The sequence below is a fragment of the Merops nubicus genome, unplaced genomic scaffold (assembly GCF_000691845.1).
Source record: "Merops nubicus isolate BGI_N331 unplaced genomic scaffold, ASM69184v1 Scaffold42092, whole genome shotgun sequence".
In the NCBI taxonomy this organism is placed as follows: domain Eukaryota; kingdom Metazoa; phylum Chordata; class Aves; order Coraciiformes; family Meropidae; genus Merops; species Merops nubicus.
Window position 1 is genome coordinate 7173 of NW_008592357.1, and position 19639 is coordinate 26811.

At 37.8% G+C, this 19639-nt stretch overlaps 1 protein-coding gene across 1 annotated transcript; it reads right to left on the reverse strand.

Annotated features, from left to right (window-relative positions):
• Positions 1–4321: 4321 nt before the first annotated feature.
• On the reverse strand, positions 4322–19036 carry LOC103767984 (protein yippee-like 1). Its single transcript, XM_008935114.1, has 4 exons — positions 18753–19036; positions 7620–7663; positions 6087–6195; positions 4322–5188 (listed from the first exon to the last, which is right to left on the reverse strand). The coding sequence occupies exons 1-4, from the start codon at positions 18867–18869 to the stop codon at positions 5099–5101; spliced, it is 360 nt and encodes a 119-aa protein (XP_008933362.1). The 5' UTR covers positions 18870–19036; the 3' UTR covers positions 4322–5098.
• Positions 19037–19639: the final 603 nt, after the last annotated feature.

A 19639-nucleotide genomic window follows, 5' to 3' on the forward strand; every position in this document is an offset into this window, starting at 1 on the left:
TTATTATCCAAAGGTGCTGTTTTGCAGAGGTTTTTCACTGGAGAATCTGGAAGCCATTGCCATGCCTGCTGCTACAGCCAGCTTATGATGTACTGACGTGATCTTTAGGGAAAAGCTCTTATTTGAATGCTTCTGAGTCCTTCACAGTTGCACACACAGCAGACTGTGCCTCCTGCAAATACACACAGGATAAATCTGAGTCAGTGTGAAGCCCACTATACCTGGGCTCTTAGATGGAGACCAATCTTCTTCACATCTTTGTTACTGACTCACACTGAGGACCTTTAATTCCACTAACACATGAGAAGACCATTAATCTGATTAGAGGAAATACCAAAGTTCCTCCCAACCCAAGCAGAAATAACAGCCTGAGTGCCTGTGCTCAGAGTGCTCCTCTGGTCCACCGATAACCAAGCTAATGCAACAGAAAGCACACCCACACTCCCTACAATTCCTCTGAAAGCTAGCTTTGGGTGGTGCACAGGCTGACTCTCTTCATGAAAGCACTTTGCAGAGCTTCCATGATTGGCTCAAAATGGGCTAAAGCTTGTAAAGCAGCAACACAACTTTCTATATTTTGGAGAGAGTGGTAAAAGGAAAAACCCAGATGTTTAGTGGCAGTCTTAAAACCATTTGAGAATCGGATTGAACCCACATTTAGAAGGTTTTAAGAGCAACCAAGAGCACTAGCTTTTCTCTCTGGCCTTATCTGAGAATAAAGCACAAGAATTTATTTAGCAAGGAAAGACAACACAAACTCAACAAGTAAACTCAACAAAACAATTGAAAGCTTTTATTGTGATACCTCAAGTAGATACAATATAGTGAAACAACAAATGATGTACAGTATTGCTAGGACAAAACAGCAACACAGCCATGTCACCTGTAAAAGAAAGCATTGTAAAGAGTTTAAGAAACAATGAGGCACAACTCAACTGCCACTTAGGACTCATGCTTTACTCCTTAAACCACTTGTAACAGTCCTTTTAAAAGAAACCTCTGAAGTGTCTGTTCCTTTTGCAGTAAGTGTTTATACTGCTGGTTGGCTTAACAGGAGTCTCAATGAAGTACAATGAAGTGTCCAAAAAGTTTGACAATAGTTTTGACAGCTTCTTCCACTCATCACCATTACAAAGACTGCGGACGTTTGAGATTCGGTCTGTGGGACTGTAGATGGCCACTGCTGCAATCTGACTGCTGAGACCAGCGTGCAGAAAAAGCTCTACAAGCATTACTCAGAGGGAAGCAAAGTCCACCAAAAATGGTACAGAGCATTCATGGACTCTTCACTAACCTGATACACCAAATACAGAGGAGCGTTTGGTTCTGGGCGCAGCGATGACTGTTTGTCAGAACCCCTGAGGCCAGACTTAAATTCAGAGGACTTCCACACGCTGTGTTCCCCTCCTCTCCCAGGACTGCCCAGGAGACCCGCCGGCAGGCATGGCACCACTCAGACTGCCCGTCAGACCAGGCCTTGCTCCTGGCAATTAGGATGGAGTTATAGCAGATTTCATTAACACAGTTTGCCATGGTGTAACTTAGAGTGGACGAGGGAAATTCATATTCTGGCCCTTTTTACAGCAGATATGATAGAGATTACTGGACAGCTGAAAGCATACAACTAGAGTGTTTAGGCTGATGTGTCAGCAATCCCTCACCAATTCTGCAGCCTATTTCACAGCAAGTTTGCAACTTAACAGAATTTTTACAGATGGTAGCGATGCCTTTTATTAATCAAAAGGGTACTTAGAGTGACCAGCCCAAGAATAACTCCAGTGTTTGAGGGCAGACTCAGTCCTGGAATGCCATTGTTACAGACCTTATTTTGGACCTAGACAGAGAATGTGTGGTCAGATTACTGAAGTCACATCAAATTGCTTTGGGACAGGCATGGCTTTAGAGGTTCAGAGGAAAAAAAAAAAAAAACCTTTCAATACATGTACATTTTTGCTAGCAAATTCCTATGCATCCCAATGAACATTTCTTCTAAGCCAGCTCATAGTCAGTTCATTTGGTCCAAGAAAGAGCCAGCAAGAAACAAAAGGTTCACAAAAGCTTTTGTTACAGTTTATAAAAAAAAACAAAATACAAAATAAATGTTAAGACCAACAATAAAAATAACCAGTACAAGTAACAAAAGTGCTCAAGTTGGAGGGGAAGTAAACTTGCCCAGAGCATACACATACAAACTTTAAATATAATCTTTAATATATTACAAAAATTGGTTAGAGGGAAACCGCTTTAGTAAAATTCTTTTTTCAAGTAATTTTATTTTTCTTTCAAATGACTGCTGAAGGGTTCAGTGACCAGACTGACCTCTTCACATCAGCCAGCAGCCATTGCTATCTGGATTCTACTTTCACCAAAACCAATAACAAGAACTCTCTCTGTCTTTACAAGGGGGGAAGATAATCATTGACACTGCCAGGCAACACAGTAAGAAAATTCACATATTCCTTCAATAGGATCAGCCTTGAGAACTGTTACATGGCAGCATGAAATAGCAATTCTGTACTAGTTCTACTCATTACTTGTTCTAAGCATCCACTCTTAAAAGACCAAAAAGAATATTGCTTTGTTTGGTTCTCTTAAAAGCCATAAACATCACATCTAGATCATTAACTCTTTATGCCAGTAGTCTGAAGCTCTGTGTGCTAAGCACTTGATGAAGTCCCAACCTTTGGCATCAAAGTTAATTAAGGTTTTGGTGAAAATGTCCAGTTTGAAATATAAATAATGCACTGAAGAAAGAGGTTGAATTTCCAAGTAAGAATCAGACTGTTACAGACAGCATTAACTTACTAACAAGAGATAGCCAAACCCCAAATTTTAAAGAGAAAAACCTTTACATATTTTCTTTAATTTCCACTCTCTACTGAAGAGCAGCCATTACTTTTGTCTTCCATCCAGTGTACGGCTTCAACAAGGCTGTAGCCAGGAAGTAAAAAAAGCCCAAAAGATAGACTGCAATTGGACTCTGAAGCCAACACAAACTTTTTGCTGGTAGCAGTTTTAGTGCCTTCTTTGTTGGCAATACATTACAGTGGAGGAAAACAAAATCCAAAGAATTCCAAGTCAAAAAGATTAAGAGACAGGCAACACCAAAGCCCATCTTGCATCAATGGTGCTGTTAAAAAGGAGACTTGAGCCTGATGATGTGAACATGAAGCAGTAACGTGTAAGCCACAAAATCCAGATTGAGCAGGGCAGCATCACCCCACATCTCCAGACTGAAACCCGACAGCCTTCACCACTTCTCTAATTCTTATGATTTTAATTGACAGGTATAGATCACTACAGCAGCTTGAATGCAGTTTAGCCAGCCTGCATCACAGAGAATGTGTACACATGGGCAAACTCTCGCTCTTCTCTCTCTCTTCACAAAGACATTGGAAAGCTGGTTTTAAAGATTTGTATTGCCCCTATCCATTGGCAAAATTTTTTATCTATGACAAAATTTCTAAAGTGCAGCAGAGTACAGAAAGCCTGTCAGAGATTCCCAAAAACATAACAGCAGCAATAGCACCTCTAACTAATTTTTCAGGTGCCACATTAGAATTGTTATTGAGAGAAAACGATTTTGTATTGCAAGGCTTCCGTATTGTTCAGTTATAGTACTGATGTAGTGTTAAAGGGTTTTTACTGAACATCTTGTCCTCAAGCATTGAAAGGATTAAAATACAAAAAAAGTCTTCAGAGACAGTTTAATTGGAAAATAAAGTTAGCAAATTTACATAGAGCATTTTTTTTCATAGTTGCTCAATGTGCATGCACAGGTATCAACAGCTAATACTGTGCATATACTTTCCAGAAGATTCTCATTAACTCATTTCATCTAAGAAACAGCGCAAGAAAAAAAGGTGAGTTTCACACAAATTTTTATTATAAAAAGGTACTTGGGGATGATTCAGCCAGCAAACCAAGAAACCCCTTCCCCACCCCCAAGTTTTAAAAACTATCTTGTTCTTTTATTTTATGAAAAACTGAGTCAAACTTCCCTTCCCTCTTATTACCCCTCCTTTTCCTACAGGTACTATATTAGTTTTCATGGCATAGGCTCTGGCCATTCTTCACAAAAATAAATATTTTTGTTCAAATGTAGTAGCAGAAGCAGTATACTTCAACAAGTTTCCTTGATATCAACCTCTTTGTCCAGTGCATTAGGACTATACAGTTACATGGAACCAGCCATAAAACTTTACAGATGCACAAGTCCCTGTTACTGGCAAAGGTACAGTACCAAAACTTTTTTTTAATACACCGACTAATATATTTTTTTTTCCAAAATAGAAGATGCATATATTTTTCTGCCTTTTTAATCTTGCAAGCTACAGTTTTATAAATTTCTTATCCAGCAAACTCCTTAGGGAATATGTTGGTCTTAAATGAACATATTCTATAGGATAATTGATTTTAAATCCTTCTAAGGTATTTCATTAAGATACCAAACCTCTAGTATAACCTTTCCTAACAAGTTGAGACCTGCTAACTTCAGTCAGTGCAAATGAAGTGTTTTTTTAAAGTGAGCACTGTACCTTTAACCAATTCACCTACAAGATGGTACATAGGTTGTGGTACACACAAATTTAGAAAAGAAATAACTACAATACTGCATCCTCTTCACTGCCAAACACATCAGAAATTGCTACATATAAAAAAGCACCCCATCCCATACATTCTTTCGGACTGCTTGGATATAGAACTACAGGACTGGAGTGTAGGTGTTTAGGCAAGAAGCATGCACAGCAGAAGGTAGCATTAAAGGCATAGGTCAGAAATAGATACTAACCAATAAAATCCGCTTTCAATTAGTGAACTGTTTCTCTAGTTTGAGAGTTTAGAAAAAGGTCATCCAAAATCTTCCAAAACAACTGTTCACACAATAATACACGTACAAAAAGAGGGAACTTACACAAGGAGAAAAGGCAAACATGGCCTGAAATAGCCACTTACACTACACTACTCATTTGTGAGGTTTCAGAGTTCAGTGATATTCTCAGGGCCACTCTAGCCAAGCTCTTCCTTTACTTCGCGTTAGTCTTTGTAAAGCATGTTCCACAGAATATTGTCCAAACAGAACAGAAAGGGTTACAAGTCACTCCCAGCCATTGTCTTTTATCATGTGGGCAAGTTCAATGATAAATTTTCCTTCTTTGTATTTCTGACTGCTCTCAAAAGCATGTTCCTGGGAAGAAGAAACATCAAGACACTGAATTAAGCTGAGGAAATTAAGTATTTCAAACATGAAACTTACATTAAGAACACAAACCAGGAGACATTCCTGTTAACATCCCATATTGGTTATACCAAGTGAGGGGTGGGAGCGAGGAAAGAGTATGAAGGGGCTTGAGAAGGAAGGAGTGAGCTTCTCAAACAGAATAGGCAGATGCACTGCACAACAGATCTTGCTTTAGAACCTCCCATGTTCTCTTGCTGCTTAGGAAATTTTAAGGCTTTTTCTAATGAAGGTTAGGAAATGGCACGTTATGTGTGTTCACACATTCCCTATTCCCAGAAGCAATGAGAAGAGGGAACCATAAGATCTGAAGCTATACTCAATTGATGGAAGTTCTACATGCAACACCCAGAATCTAACTTTTTCAAAACATCAAACTTGCAACACAGATGCCAAGTGTTACAGGTAACTATGCGAGTGCACAGGTCACTTTTCAAATGAGAATCAAGTTCACATTAGTTGTAAACGTGCTCAGCACCACTTGTAGTAATTCATATTTTTGCTGAACCAACTTCTGCAACCCTATAAATTAAAGACCCACTTTGACAATTTCTTCCATCCCATTTAGTGTATGCAGCTGGTAATCTTGCAAAAGATATTACAGCAGTATCAGACAGCTGTAATAGCACCTATAGCTCATGCTTGTTTTGCAGTCCAGAATAAAGTTATTATCTACTACAGCATTCCATCAGATGTGAGGAAGCAATACTAAATTACAGTCTGATATATACAAAGGCACTAAAGCTAACTCACCTAAACTATCAGTACAGGTGCTACACAATGGCCTACTCACATATCTCTGCTTCAACATAGAAATATTTATCGAAGACTTAAGTATATTGCTTACATATTTCCATCCAAGAGTGGTTTTACAGTTTTCACAATAGATATCTGCTACAGCATGTAAACCTGTCAGAAGAACTCTCTCCTCTGCTGGACCACAGCCCACATTTACCCTGAAAAAAAAAGGGAGAAATTACATTAACTACATGAGTGTGTTGATTTTCTTGCCTGTTACCCACCTTTTCTCTAGAGGACAAAAAAATAGCTTCAAAAAATAAAGTGCCAAGCTTACTTACTGGTGTAAAACTAACTTGCTCTGTTACACTGAGCTGAAGGACAGGAAGAAAAAAGGAAGTTGTTTTTTGTTTTTCAATTGGCTAGTCTAAACAGCAAACTGTTGGTGATGCTCACTGACTCCCATCAGCAAAGACAGGCTAGATAGTTAAACTTTCAAACAACAGAACACTAAGCAGTAACTGGACACCTCTACAGTTTTGGGGTTTTCTTTTAGAACAATTTGAGACCTCTATAATGGAAGTCTGTACCAGTAAATCAGCACAAATAGCTGAATTTAGAACCAACTCCAAAATAGCAGCAAGGAAAAAGCCTCATAAATATTTTGTCAGTACAGGTCAGCAGACTAAGCCACAATGAACAAGCAGCAGTATCAAAACAAAACGTCCCATCAAACAGGACCTCAAGCTGGTGTTTTCATGAATAAGAGTCTATGCAGAAAACATCAGGCAACATTAAATCAAATTTTGCCATTTTTGCTGTTGTATTAAGAGATTCTTAATACTACAATTATACTAGAAGTCCCAAGTCACCCCTGAACAGCGATATATAAAAAGAAATTCAAGGATGTGCAAATCCTTTGCCATTACAGTTCCATTATCCTGGTCTGAAATATAAGACACTTAACTACACTTCTTTCTCCAAGATGCTGCAAACAAGAAGCTGTGAAAAATAAATACAAAAACGCAATCCTGCATGTTACAAACCTAAAATACATCCATTAGCAAATTCAGAGAGTGGGTAGGACGTGCTTAGGAGAGTGGGTATTGTGGGTAGGACGTGCTTAAAATTGCGAATAAGATCTTGATAAGATCACAGAGACCTTTTGCCTCTAGGACTTTTGCAATATTCAAGGTGATTTATGATGTACCAAGTTTAGTGAAACATTAACCTGTAAACATATTTGACCATCACACTGGAAAATTATTCTTTAGACTACAGCATGGGTATCTAAAGCAAATTTACAGTCATACAATATATTTTGACTTCTGGAATATCTCAGAGCAGCAACTCTTACTCAAGACAGTTACCATTACATACACAAAAGGAATTTCACATTAACACCTCTAAACTTTCAGCTGTTAGCAGAATTACTTGAAATACAAGATAAACTAGTATGTGCAAAGGGATGCTTACAAATGAGTTCAGTAGCTCTTTAATAACTATTGCTGGTGAATAAAGCCAACATGAAAAAGAACAGGGCAAAGTACAGCTACCTTAATTCCTACTGTTTTCCACTTTGGAAGCATACAAAAAAAATCCACTCTGTAGGCAATGTGCATAACCATAACAACATACTCACACAGAATTAAAGAGGTAGGCTCGTCCCTGGCTTCCCTGGAAGGACTGCATGGAAAAAAAAACAATTGCACTTGTTAAAAACCACAAAACCCCCCACCAAACAAACAAACAGTTCCAGAAGGGTGTGTTAGTAAGCATATAAACATAACACAGATATAAACTATTTCAGACAAATTACTATGTACCAATTCTTTATAGGAGAGCCTGATCAGCAAAGTTTTCACCCACATTAGATTTTTAGCAACGGTATTATGTATTATTGCTCAACATAAGACAACCATCATGCAAACAAAACACACTTTTCTCCTACCCCTGTGCAAGGTATCAATTCTCATTTTCCTAGACATCCTTCATGCTAATTAAAATAATCTGCTTTTAACTCAAAGGGAATTATTTCCATCTCCTCTGCCCCTTCCCACTGCATTTAAAAGATGACTTATTCAATTCCATTGCATCATTTGATGCAAGACCAGAGAAATTCTGGACCAGGCATAAAACCAGCAGACTCTATCCAGGAAATGCATCTGATCAGCTTATAAGATCAACTTTATTTTAATAAAACAACTGTCACCATCAAATGCCCAAGCACAGCCATATGTTTTCAAATCCCTCACACTCCTGATAGATTATGGACAAAAGATGTCTGTTAAGACTTTCTTGGCTGGATCTAAATTAACGTTTTAGTTCAGAGCAGCAGCACAGTTTTGAAGTAAAACTCCTAACCAACCACACTTACTGGGGGTTGGCTTGGCTTGCAGTGCAGTTTCAATGCCCACAACTACAGCTTCATTCCTTCTGCACCAAACTAAATGAGAAACTCTTCTACTGTGCACTCTACAAATGCTAATGAAGATAAAGGCCTGAACCTATGATCAGACAGCCTTGAGCTAAAAACATCCTGCCAAAACCTGTGAGCAGACCAGATCCAGCCATACGTAAAACAATGTAAATGTATGTAAGACATAAGTGCCTTCATCTGTTCATTTGTTCCTTCTGCACTGAATTACCTGGTAATTCAGACACAGCCATTATTTCCCATTCAAACAGGATCACACCAAAAAAGAATTTTTCTTTTTTCCTTCTTCCATACTGAATTCCATTTCTAAAAATCCCTGAACTGTCTTAATTTCCTTCTTCTCCCCCCCCCACCCCCGAATTTCCCTTCCCTAACCCACTTTCAAAGAAAATTAACAATTTATCTATGCTGAAGAGAAAGTACAATTGGTTTTAAGAATCCTTGCAGTTCTGGTATTGAAGATCAAAGACCAACTTTTCTGAAACCGACATCAGATCAACAAGCAAAGCTTTTGGAAGGAAAACCTCACCTTAAATATTCTTGAATGGGTTTAGTAGCATTAGGCATAGAACCACAGGCAGAAGGACCTTTCTGCAATGAATTCTTCCTCTGACATGTATTTAGTTATATCATTGGAAGTCACTTGACACCAAAATAGGTATTTTGCCAGACTAATAATTAGCAACACACCACCAATAACTGTTGTATCTTTGCTACTTAGAATAGTTTGCAAAAAAAGATGTAAAAGGGAAATGTATATAAATGAACACTTTTTGATCAACGTTAACCAGGTTACATACTGCAGCCAAGAATGGTAGAAGAAATCCATGACTCAAGACTACTCTAACTAGCAATGGTGTCAGTGTAGTTACATACAGCCCTTAGCTATTCAAAAATCTCACCTTGAGATCAGTTCTACTTAAGTTTCTAGCATAATATTTTAGCATCTATATAAAAGAATTAAGTGGAGATTCTTACTGACAGGATATAATTTTTCATTTATAGCAAACACAAAAGGAAAACGACTCTCTCTGTTAACCAGAACTGCAAGTCTCATTTTTCACAAGACAAGGAAAAAAATATAGGCTATGCAGTATAGTGAAAGCTAAAACTTCAGGCAAGACTGACCCTGAAAGGAGAGACTCAGTTGAGTACAGAGTCTGGAAGCTCTGCCAGAAAGTAATCCTTACACCTACCTTTCAAACCAACAAACAAAAAAAAAAAACCCCATCACTCGTTCAGTTCTCCTAAGTCCATTTCTCAAGCATCACAAACGGGCAGAATGGTACAGAACCTGCAGTCTGTGGTTTCTATAGCATAAGCAGGGCTCTCTAAATTAGAGCCAGTGCCTCACAATCAATAACAAATCAGAGAAAGTTTACTGCAGATGAAAACTAAAACTGTTCATGTATATACTCTCAAAAACTGCCCATCAACAAATGGGTAACTAGCCTGAGTCAACGACACAAGAATTTAGAGACTGCAGTTGTGCAACCCCAGAATTTAAGAAAAAAAGCAAAGGACCCCCTTCTAAGGTCCTGTTATTCATTAAGAAGTAGACTTAAATGACAATTTCCTTGCTCCATGTGCTAAACTTTCAAAGCCATGATGACCATTTTTTTAAGCTACTGTAAAACATCTTAAATTTTAAAAGTTGCAGCCACTTATCTTTGCTTTAAAAAAATCTACTTGGGAATTAGAATTCACAAACCCTTTTTCAAAGTGCACGAAGAAATACTCCCTCTTGTTAAATTAATCATGTCCTAGTTCTCTATTTACATTTAATTACATATGCCAATCGCATACAAATTAATGTGGGTGGTTTTTTTGTCTGGTCCTACATAATCACTTTTTAAACTACTTAAAACACCATACTTGAAGTTCCTCAGCTAGCTGGGAAGAAACAAGACTCCAGAACAAATCAACAGACAGGAGACTACTTTATGCAACTATTTCTGCCAAGTTTACGTTTAGTTGTGACTTAACGTCACCGAATAAAAGCACTCCTTTGACCCTGCATGTCTCAAAATTAAGCAGAGGGTAGTAACAGGATGCCAACAATAGCAGAAAAAGCAGCTGTTCCCCTCTCTTGTTTCATAAACTGAAAAAATTCTAGCCAAACGAAATACAAGACACAGGTTGGAAAGTACTGCTTTAGTTTCTTTTTTTTCCTGATGTATTTTTAAAGATTACTTGACTTTTCTTGTACCCTTTGCTTTCTTGCCCTACATATGCTCTGGTCTCCTAGATTTTCTTCTCCCCTCAGACATGACCATCTTCATTACCTTCTAATTTTGCAGATTATCAGGAGGGAGAAGCAACACAAAACAGAGTATTTTCCTAGTGCAGTTGTTTTGTTTTAGAAAAAAAAAAAACCTGTTCACACACATCCCACAGTGAAAAGCTCCTCCATTCCCACCTTCTCTAGCTTCCTTGCTAGCAGAGTTTGGCTGATGCATTTGATACCATCTTTCTTACCTACTTACATGTTCAGAGGCTAAATATTCTATTTACATGCCACAGAATAATTGTTTCTTTGCCCAGCTGTGAAGAGTAAATTCCTCCATGTTCACATCACTCACAAACAACTTGACAGCAACCTGTAGCAACCTGTGTTGTGTTCTGGAATACAGAACAGGGGTCTAGGCAACTCAGTCTTTCCTTTAAAATCATTGTCCAACAACAGCAGTGTGTCACTGAGCATTTAATGTTCTGCAATCCATCCACGCAGAACTCTCACACACTGAAGAAAAAGCATGGTAAAGATACCAGATTTTACATTTCTGTGCCTTTTCATTTTTTCTTATTAATTTTTTGTCACAGTTTGGCAGTCATAGCTTCTTATTCAGATGAATAGCTGAGATTTAAAAAAAAAAAAAAAAAATTGTATTCAAACAACACAAAAAGGTAATGCTTGACCACAGAATACTGATGAACACGTAGGGTTCTACCTACCAACACACAACAAAAATTATCAGAGCTCTACTTCCTGATGCATCCTATTACTAGAAATAGAAAGAGGACAACTCATCTTGACATTTGAACTGCTTGCAGAGCTTGTAATTTGGCTATGAATGGGGTATTTTACATAACCAGAAAAAAAATTAATACTGAACAAACATTTATTCTTACCAGCACTAAGTTTCTCACACTCTGCACTGTATGATGAAGTTACACTGATATGAATTTCAAGAGACTGAGAGGTTAAACACCTTGTGTGTCAGCTCCTCAAAGGAAATGAGAGAGAATATTTGACATGGCAGCACCAAGGACAGACAGGAGGAACTGTTCAAACCAGCCTCCAGACAAACTGCTCTTTTACAGAATAAACATCACCTATGCAAACACAAACTTCTACTTTGCAAGATTTGTTCAGCACCTCCAAGATTGCTTAGCACTACACATAACTCATAACCAAACCTGAACACTCTGTTAAATCCAAGTCTTAGATGTCTTACCCAGTAGAGAGGAATTAGTGGCAAGTGTGACCAACTGTCACCAATGACTCAGATTAATCATGATTTTCACTTAGAAGCTGGGCAATTTATCAGTTAAAGTGAGATTCACAGTGAAACTTGCTTTATGTCTACTTTTTCATGGCCCTCAATGATTAACATTGCATTGATTTATGAGCCAAGTTTTGCCCCTAGAAAATCTGTATCTTTGACCAGTTGTCCATTCCTACAGGAAGATCCGTAAGATCTGTAACTCTTTCTTGTTTCAGCACAGTTGGGAGTCTCAAGAATGCTTGACATCATAAGCAAAACCATTCAACTCTGCTTAGGAACTATACTAAGGTCGACTGCAAGAATAGTTTGGTATTGTGATCTTTTCAAGTCAACTGAGAGATCTCTGCCATCAATACACTCTGTAGTAAATACACTATAAATGTTCCACTTACACACTAGTACACCTGCAGAATTACTTCCAGAATGCTTCTAAGTTAAATCCGTCATTACCTCTAACACCAGGATTAGCTGTTTTACCCAGGAGAAAAGGAAGTATCAGTTCAGCCAAACATGTATTTACTGCTCTAGGCATACCTCAGGGCATGCATGGGGGAAGGGAAGCTACTAAAAAGCTTATGTAATTAATTATTCCCCACAGATGGGATTAAATTGCAAGGCTAGAGATCATGCTCCACAGAATACCTCCAGAGAAACTGCCACCTTAGTGTGCATTAAAGGTACCGCAGGCATTGTTATAAGCAGGTCAGAACAGCATTAACAGTTTCTTCCTTAAGCTCCCCTTGCAAGCTACTTGTAACACAAAAATAATTTTAAAGAATGAAAATAAAAGAATCCCATAGAGGGTGGGGTACATTCATTTTCTTAAGTTTCCTTCCATTTGCTAGTTCACTTTACAAGCTAAGATAGACCAACCTGAATTACTATTCTGAAGAAATGCACAATTCAAGGAAATATTACCAAGTAATTCAGAAGACACTACTCTTAGGGGCAGGATGCTTAAGGTACAAGACACATCCAAGTGCTCTGATGTCTGAAATTATCTTCTCAGTAAGATGCATCAGAGACTGTAAGGATACCCTGTCACTTCAAGACTTGAAAAATAAATTCAGAAATGGAATGCAACATCAGCTAGGGAGGGGGGAATTTGTTTGTCATTTGTTCCATTTGGCATTTATCTCTCCCAAATCCAACTCCTTGATACTACAGACAACTAGAGATACTGCTGCTCAGCTGCTTACTTGTCAAGTTCTGGATTACTCCAAGTATTATTTTTTAATTTTTTTTTCATTATTATTTACTGACTTTAATAAAACAAGGTATAAAGTTCAGTATGTAGAGATTAACCTTAAAAAAACTCCACCCCAAAAACTGAACGCCTGCAGATTTGGCAAATGTTATTTCCTGACATGAAGACTTTGTCAGGCAGGGCAAGTTATCTTGAGTTATGCAGCATCTTGAACATATTTCAGAAATAATTATGTCAAAACACCTGTAGAATATAACACTTCCCTTGCACTTTCCAGCTCCTTTAAGCCTTCAAATCTATTCTTGGATGTTTTCCAAAGATTGCTTCTCTTCAAAAAACTGAATTCTTCCCCCAAGAAACAAAAAGCAGAACCCAAATAACTAGAAGCCTCTTGAAAGAAAAAAATTACCAGCGGAATATTTATTAATTTAGGCCCATTCTCAGCTTTTTCAGCAGGGATCAGAAATGGTCTTCAAGTATACAACAGGCCCAACTATCTTTCCAAGTACTCCTTATATCATAAGCAAAAGGGGATTACCAAACTGAGTCAAGCTAAGAGGAGTATATTTACTTAAAGACAATAAAGTCTTTTAAAAATTCCTCTTGAACTCATCAGTTAAACAGTGGAGGACAAAAACACAGATTGCTAAGCCATGCTAAAAATGTTTTGGCATCTCTTTAAGCTGAAGGATTTCCTTCTCATCAATAATATGAGTGCAGATGTAATGAATGCCTTTGAGAACTAAATTTAACCACTGTGATTGCTGTTTTACCCATAAGGTGCAAGGATTTCCCAGTGAAGTCAATGACAGTTACACATACATTTATACACACCTTCATGCAGAACTTGTTCTTGAAAATATTGACACATCTAGTCTTATCTCTAACTTCATGTGGCTTTTTCCCCTCTGCTCAGACATGCTTTGCAATGAATGAGACAGAAGAAAACGGCAGCATTTATACAAAGCAATGCAGGTCATCTTCCATCCCCAGCATTAGGCACACTGACAGAGGACTCTATAGTCTTTCAAGCAGGTCAACCTTAAGTAACAAAATATCATCCTTCGCAATATATCTACTAGGTTACAAAATTTCTGTTAAGTATTTGTATTTCTTTGTAATCTGTTGGACTGCATCTGAAATTCTAAACAATTACTGGAACTTGGTGGGTAAAATCTATTCTCAAGTACTCTGGAACTTGTGCTCTTCAAGCAACATTTGCCTCCTATAAAATTTACTGCTAATAATCATTGTATATCCTCTACCATTTACAAGTAGAAGAAAGCTCTTTCAGTTAAGCCTTTCATAAAACTTAAGGAGTTGCTTTAAGAGTAGCATACATGTAACCGTCAAAATTTTTTAACTGTTGGAATTTTAGAAATTATTAACATACTGTTTAGTCATTTTTTATGTGCTATTTGAACATTTTATATCTAGTAAATACCTCCCATGGCATCATTTTTCTGCCTTGTTCTTTATTAAGGCCTGCAGTTGCTCGCCAACAAAGGTTTCTTCTCTTCCGTGCCTGTAGTCATAGCAGGGCATGATTAAAAAAAAAAAATTTGCTTCTTTAGAGAAATAAAAAAGCTCTGTCCCCCCGTGTAGTGAAGACTGGCATACTTCCAGTAGTGTGTGTGTTATGCTTGGTTTTTTTTTTGGTTGTGTTTTGGGTGTTTTTGTTTTGTTAAGTGTTTAATATTCACTTTGAAGTCTGCAGAATAAACAGAAGATCCAGGACTTGCAGACTTGTTCACAACGCAGACCAGTTGTGTCTAAGATGTACTCAAGACTACTTCACAACTACACTTATTTAAACTGAAAGTCATCCAGAGCTTGTTAGTTCTCTTAACATAACCTTCAAGTAAATGTTTTCCCCAATATGACTGGAATTATGATTTATTATGGCAACTGTGTTGCCATACATGTGTGCATGTGTTCAGCTGTACAGATTAACACCTCCACTGCTGATAACCTCCTAGTTTGGGAAACCCATTCCCAACCAGCCTTCCATCCCATTCCTCTTCTTTCCCCCAGCTCCTCCCTAGACACAGAGGACAAGTTTATCTAGTAAAAGTATCTAGAAATATATGCTCTAATGACCAATATCCAGGTTGATTTCAACACGAGGCAAGATGTTGCATCCTTTCATAGTTGTGGAGAAAACTAGGACTACATATGATGAATTCACTTGCGCAGGTAGCACATTCTTGTGCTGTCTTATTAGTCTGCATTCTTATTTCTAAGCCTTTGCCAAGACTCCTAGTTCCCATTTTATCAACAGCAAGGGCACAAGAGAAAGAATTAAATCATGAAGCTTTCCTAAGTCAAGAAAGAGATCCTACTGCTCAAACAGATCAGAAATAAAATGAAAAGGTGATTCGTGTACCCTGCCATCCTTGTCAGACAATTGGCATCAACAGTTCTCAAAAGCAGAACTGTAGATCTGTATTGAAGTCTGATGTTCTAAGGCCCAAAATCAAAAGGGATGATTGACAGAAATATACAGTGCTCTTTGCTTTCCCATGACAGAACAACATTTAATAGGAATACCACTCATTTCATAGCATCACTCATATTTCATTTGAAAGTTGTAAACATTTACAGTGTCAGGTGTAATAAACACCTCCAAGCACATTAGAAAGCTAGTTGCTGCTGCTTTACATTAAGGGTGCATCATGTATTTTGGCTCTTTTCCCCCCCCCCCCATCAGAGAAGAAAGCAACAATCACCATGCACCCAGGAAGTGTGGGGCCAGGGGACACAGAGATGAAGCAGTTACAGCTAAATGCCAAATAATATTTGCCTTTATCTGCTGAGGAGTATTTGTGGCACTAGGGTTCTGGAGCAAGATGTATAGTAAGTATTTGGAAAAAAAGTGAGAAAATCTGTTACTAAATATAATTTCTGCTAAGTGTTATGCAGAGCTTTAGCTTTTAACTACACCCTCAAAGTAAGTGTGAGAGGGGAGGCTGGAAATGTACTTAAATAGTCCAATTCTTTATCAGTGAACCTAAAACAGCACAGGAACTGCACTGTTGTTAGTTAACCTCAGGTTGTACAGAAGCAACTTGCTCCACAGGTTAAGTATTTTTGCTGCAGCTGAATAGATAAAGTAACTAGGATTCTAAATAGTTAGAAGAAGTTAAAAAAAATGTCTCTCATTAACCTAAGTTCATTGCACAATGTTCAATGAAAGCACTTTAAGAGCTTCAGAAAAAAGATTAATATTAAAAACATTTCTGAGGGACACTCATCTATGGTCCTTTTGCAGTTATGTCTACACATGTTGTCTAGGATATGTCTTCAGTTTTTCTTTTCCAGGCTAACCTGTGCTTTCATTTAAAACAAATCAAATCTTACTTCCTCTCACCACTCCCCCAGCCAGAGGACAGCACTACTTATTTTGATTGATCTATGCATATCTAACTTTTGCTTTGCATTTGATTCCATCAGAAGAACTTGTCTATATTCCAACATTGGACAAGTTACGCTTAAAGGAGAGTAGGATTTTAAAGCCATGTTGACAATACAAGTACAATAGATAAGAAATTTTTTTATTTTACAAACACACAAAAAGATACACCTCACGTTTAAATGTATTTCTCATTATCACACAGATTTAGACAAAGTATGGTCAAGAAATCTTAAGCTGACAGAATATGGATCAGCTGTCAAATAAGCATATGGTCAACATGCAAATACAGAAACTTTTGTAAGATGTCTTCACTGAAAACAACGGAAGCCAGAAATAAAGCAGAATCCATATCTAACACCCTTTCCAACATCTTCAGAAACAACTTAGAGGTTTTTGTACTTACTAGACAGATTTTTAAAAAAAAAGTTCTCCATGTTCTTTGGATTGAAAATTTGTTTTATCTTAACTTATAAAGCTGTAATATGTACACGACTTAAGAACATATTCAAAGTATTCTACTGACCCAAACTCCCAAGACCTTTCAGAACAACCGGCTCATGTCATTGTGCCAATTTAGTCAACATGCAAAAAATATGTCCACTAAAAGGAGAGTTTCCCATTAAATATGTGTGCTTGGATTGCATTTTCATAAATGAATTTATACATCAAGAGAAATGGCTAACAAAATCTCATTCTTCCTGTAGGCATCTACAACTTGAAGTTCAGGAAAGATTAACCCCTCCCCCTACTTTTTGGCACAGAAAATGCAGTGAATAATGAACCTAAGATTGCTTTTCATTTAAGATCCAGTGTTGCCCAAAAGACCACTTACTCTAATTCTGAGATCAACATGGAAACAAATGAAATTCAAATGCATTCACATAACTATTTGAATATTTCTTTTGGTTTTGCTGACCTTAAAATAAGATAAGTCACTATAAAGAAAGTATTTTGTTTCAAGTTAATACCAGTAAAACAAGTCCTCCCTCTTAATTTCTTCACATTTGATGTATGCAGCTAGCTCAGTGTTTCACATCTGATGTACCACATTTGCAGCTCCACACCCCAGCACATGTACCAAGTCAAGGGGAAGAACTGTTATGGGGAAGAGACTAAAGGCATAGCAAAAGTAAGCAACAAGCAACACCGCAGAAGAACTGTCACCAATTTTACTATTTGAATCAAAAAGTTGTCTTGACATCTAAACAAAGATCAGAAGTATTAGTAGCAACAAAAACTGTATGGGGAAAACCCATTATTTCCTGATAACCTACTAAGGGAAAAGAAGCAGATATACTTTCTCCTCATCCAAAGGAAACCTCCAATTCTGAAGTAGCAGCATTCTCAGCACCTCCTTATCTCTTCAGCACTCAAGAGCAGCAGCACCTTAGTGCTGCTGAGCACACAAACAGGCAGGAGCAACAGATTAAGTTAGTTATAAATGGTTTGCCACTGAAAATTTTGAAAAAATAAGTTGTATAGAAAGCAATTTACATTATTAAGACATTTGAAAAGCAATTGAAGCGTTTTCTCCAGGACACCATTAAGAGAAAAAATTCATCATGAGCTTACTCAAACAAAGCATCAACAAGCCTGTCAAGTATTTATCCCGAATTTCAAGCTCTCCTACATCACAAATCTTGGGTTTCTTCTAGCAACATAAGCAGGACAGGCCTAGTGTTTCAGGTATCCACACATCCTCTAAGCTTAATTTTAGATAGTCAAACCATTTTTTACATCTCTGGCTAATGATATTCCTTAGGAACTAGTATACAGCAGAAGTAAATACGTTTGTTACAGATTCCATAATAGAAGTGCAAATTTCTGGAAACAGTCAGTTTTGTGCTTCAGTCAAAATAGTGAAAAATAATCTTTATCTGGAATAACCATAACCAGAATCATTTCTCTACCCAGAGATCCATGTTTTTTCCATCAGACTTTCAGACAGGACAGCTCACACCTAATATCTACTTGACAGAGAGAGGCTGTTAATGAGGAATGTATCAGATCACTTTTTATGTCACATTCAAAAGTTCCCAGAATATATCCAGTCCTCAGTACACAACAGGTATGACCCAAGAGTGAACCCAAGGAAGACACTTTGAAGTGTGCATCAATTTGCATCCCTTATCTACTGGGAGCCGTGATACAGCAATAACCATTTTGGTTAAGAAATAATTCATGAGGTCTCTAAACAAACCACTTGCCTTGGAGATCAATTCATCATGATTGGCTAGATGGGCTCTGCAGTGGATACAGCTGTAGGTTCGATGACAGTTTGGCAGGTAAGCCTGGAACGTTTTTGATTTTGTCATTTTTACCATCTCTGCTGGTGGCTCCTCACTCAGCTCAGGGCTGGCACTTGAAGAATTACAACTTTGCTGAACTCGCTGACAAAAGAAACACTGGAATATGCAAGCAAAAGCCGTTGTTGTTCTGGAGTGTGTGTGGCACTTTCCACACAAATGACAGAGGAGAAACAGTCACAACCTGTAGGTGAGAAGAGCAGAACGATTAGTAGTTTACAACAGGGCCAGAATAAACTTGTTATTCAACAATTGTAGATATAGAGCAAAGTGTCATTTCAAGCAAACGCCTAGCTGCACTACAGCCCTCTTTTCCCTATGAAGCTGCACAACTCAAGTTCCATTCAACAGAGCAACAAGCAGTTGTGGCTTCTACTCCCATCATACTTCTCCCAAAGGAGGAGATTCAAACAGTTCTCCATGAAACATAAGCACTTGACACAATATAGCAGGTATGCTCTAAGACATCTGTGCACAAAGTTACAGCAAAAACGCAGGGGATTAGAAAAAGTCAATGGTCTTTGAGGTTTCAGTGGTCAGTTCCAATACAGCAAGGGACAAGGCACCTAGGAAAACACTTGCTGTGTCCAACAATGAACATACCATAGATACTTGCACTTTGGCTTTCAGCAAAAATCTTGCTGTATCACATCTGGCTTTAAGTCAAATACCAAGTAAGATACTGCCTCCTTATTCTGGGATCTGTCTCCTCTTTCAAGCTCAGCAGACTTACACCTTTAGGCAAAGGCCTTTTGGACTAGTGTCCTGATCAAAACTAATTAGGTACT

Excerpts from the sequence above, each read along its gene's own strand:
- LOC103767984 (XM_008935114.1), bottom strand. The coding sequence starts at position 18,869 with ATGGTAAAAATGACAAAATCAAAAACGTTCCAGGCTTACCTGCCAAAC. Across the intron at positions 7,664-18,752 it reads ATGATGAATTGATCTCCAAG|TCCTTCCAGGGAAGCCAGGG; the intron begins GCAAGTGGTTTG and ends TTTTCCATGCAG. Across the intron at positions 6,196-7,619 it reads GCCTACCTCTTTAATTCTGT|GGTAAATGTGGGCTGTGGTC; the intron begins GTGAGTATGTTG and ends TTTTTTTTTCAG.